We start from the raw sequence: 2,553 nt of genomic DNA, 5'->3' as shown, positions 1-2,553 counted from the left end.
TTCCCTCTCTATAATTTCTCACTGCTGCTTTCCTAAGCGGTTCCAGGAACCCTGGAAAGGTCATAGGTTTCAAGAGGAACATGGGTTAAGAGTTTTGGAGTTGGGCAGATCTCCGCTGACCCGCCTTCACTAGGGGTGACCTTGCCTCTTAGTGCCTCAGTAAGGTCAGAACAATCCGGCCCCCACCCCAGGGTGCCACTGTGAGGATGAAATGAAACACGTGTGCCTGGCAGGCAGGAAGGACTCAGGAAAGTACATGTGTGTTCTGTGGTCCCAGGGCTATAATCCTGGCAAATGCTTTTCTAAATGTCCAGCCTGATACAAAGAGAGCACCACAAATGGGAACGCCACATATTCATTCATTCCACCAATATTCACCAAGGACCAACCGGGCTCCAGATGCTGTTCGGGGTGCTTGGGATGCATCAGTCAACACAACAAATATGCTTGCCTTTGGGGGATTCAACACTTATGCCCCCCTGAGTGTGGGGCGGCACAGTAACTTTAAAAACAACACACATGCGCTTTTTGCAAACTCTGGTCAACTGTAAGCTACTACAGTTGTCTAATCCCTGTTATCAGAGGGGGCGGGGTGAGGAAAAGATCCCATGAGAAACGACTACCGAAGTCACTATGCCTAACTTTGGGGTTCAGCACGTGGCTTAGCTGGTGTGCTTAGCCTGATGTTTAAGGGATCTTTGCCCCCTCAGTAGAGCTCAACCTGGTGACGGTGGTCTCAGAGTATGACAGGGGGCGGAAGTCACCTGTCATGTGCTCAGGAAGAGGATTCTTCCAGGCTGATGGAACTTGCACCATCAGCAATTGCATGAGCTCGCCTCTGGGAGAGAGGAAGGGAGAGAGGGTGGGCAACTTGCTGAACAAAAGCTCTCGGTAACTTATGGGGTCTCTGGACTCCGGACACTGTAAATGTCACTCACCTGCCAGAATGCATTTGGCTGCCAGCTTCACCATGGTAACCAACCACCTCCACGGGCCAGACCGGGGAAGAGTGGAGACTACAGGCGTTGGGGCCTGTGGCCGCGGCGGGGACGGGAAAGCTGGGGCCCGGACCCTCTGGGCTGCACAGGGAGGGGCGGCTACCGGCGCTGGGGTTGGGGCGGCGGCGCACGGGAACTCCAGAGGGGACCCGCTCAAGGCCTCAATAGGCCGCCTGGAAGATGCCAGCGAGGTGGCACGTCTCCCATTCGCGGCCCGGTTCCCGCCAGATGGGGACCATCAGGAAGAGTGACCCCGCAACCCTGGAGCCCTAGGCACCGCGCCGGACGCGCTGGCCAGGCAACCACCGGCCCCGCCCCCTCCGCTTTCTCGCTGGCCCTCGATTGGCTGCCACCAAAAACTCCCACCCGAAGGATTTCGGAGACCAGTGGGAGGAGGGGGCGGGACTAAGATCTTTCCTGCAAGACAATTCGCAGTAGTGTCTGCTCTTCAAGCTAATACCGCTTGGCTAATGGTTGTAGGAGATGTCAATCATTTCCACCTCCCGCCTCTCCGCGCTGCCGGAAAGTTCTTGGAAAAGCAGCTCCCACGTCTTGTAGCGGGAGCTGTGATTAAAGAAGCTTTCTGATTGGCGGGAGGGTGACCCGGTCCATCTTCGGGAGGAACGGGGATTCTCCGTGTCCCCTGCGCTCCTGGACGTGGACTCGCCTGCTCAGGGCTCCGCGGAGAGCGCGGGAGGCTGGAGCGGCGCCTGCGCAGTAAGTAGACGAGGCCGCGGTTGCGCAAGCGGAGCTTAGGGCGAGTGTGAAATCCCAGCGGTTCTTGTCGCTCCTCAGGTTGCTAGGTTCCGGGAGCGCGGCCGCGAGGTGCATTTGGAAATCCAGTCCTTGCCCCGCATCCTACCGGGAAATCTTATTTTTAAAGCCCAGGGGTGATATGCGCTTTAAACTCCCAAATATGAAAGTGTTTCGAGTGGTGTCAGTGTATTTCTTTCAATGTTTAAAGTGGTGTCAGAGAACAAGTAAATTTTGATTGCCGGCGGGGGGCTGGGCGGGGGGGGGGGCGGGGGATTACACTGAGGAATTTGAAGTATCTTTCTCTGAGCCCATTTCCGTGTGTAAAATGAACGTATCACACCGCATATTGAATGAAGCGAGCATCCAGGACACTGGTCACTCAGGGAGGTCCCACTTGCTCTGGTTGGGAAACCCAAAGGGAAATCACTGCCGTCTCCCCTGAGCCTCTTTCCTCGTCTTCAAAGCTGGGCTGGCGGAACCCCTTCATGGGGTTATCCTGAGGCTTAAAAGAGAAAGCATGTGCCTGTCTGGGACATGGTAGGTGCTCAACACTCAACAGTTGGATGGATGGATGGGGAGAAATGTATCTGGTGGATTTGGTTTATCATGGTCACACAGGTTAACCAGACGCAGCCTGTTCTCACTCCTCCCGCTTCCGTGGCTGAGCCAAAAGGGAGGAGCAGCCTGAGCCGAGATGCGGGTGTTCAGGATCTGTGGGTGTTCAGGATCTGCGGGTGTTCAGGATCTGCGGTCACATGCCTTTCAGTTACCGGGCGTTTTGCTCTCTCTCAGCTGCTCT

The 2,553-nt window shown here is 55.8% G+C and overlaps 1 protein-coding gene across 2 annotated transcripts in view; it reads right to left on the bottom strand.

Moving 5' to 3' along the window:
• Positions 1-1,325, bottom strand: part of IFT27 (intraflagellar transport 27) — a 17,506-nt gene extending 16,181 nt beyond the window's left edge. For both annotated transcript variants that reach the window (XM_006757432.2, XM_015559863.1), the window contains exon 1: positions 939-1,325. In XM_006757432.2, coding sequence (XP_006757495.1) covers positions 939-972 — 34 coding nt within the window. In that variant the 5' untranslated portion in view covers positions 973-1,325. The remainder of the gene's footprint in view (positions 1-938) is intronic.
• Positions 1,326-2,553: the final 1,228 nt, after the last annotated feature.

Source organism: Myotis davidii, unplaced genomic scaffold (assembly GCF_000327345.1).
Source record: "Myotis davidii unplaced genomic scaffold, ASM32734v1 scaffold514, whole genome shotgun sequence".
Taxonomy (NCBI): domain Eukaryota; kingdom Metazoa; phylum Chordata; class Mammalia; order Chiroptera; family Vespertilionidae; genus Myotis; species Myotis davidii.
The sequence above is the reverse complement of the archived record's forward strand: the minus strand, read 5'-3'. Positions and strand labels throughout refer to the sequence as shown.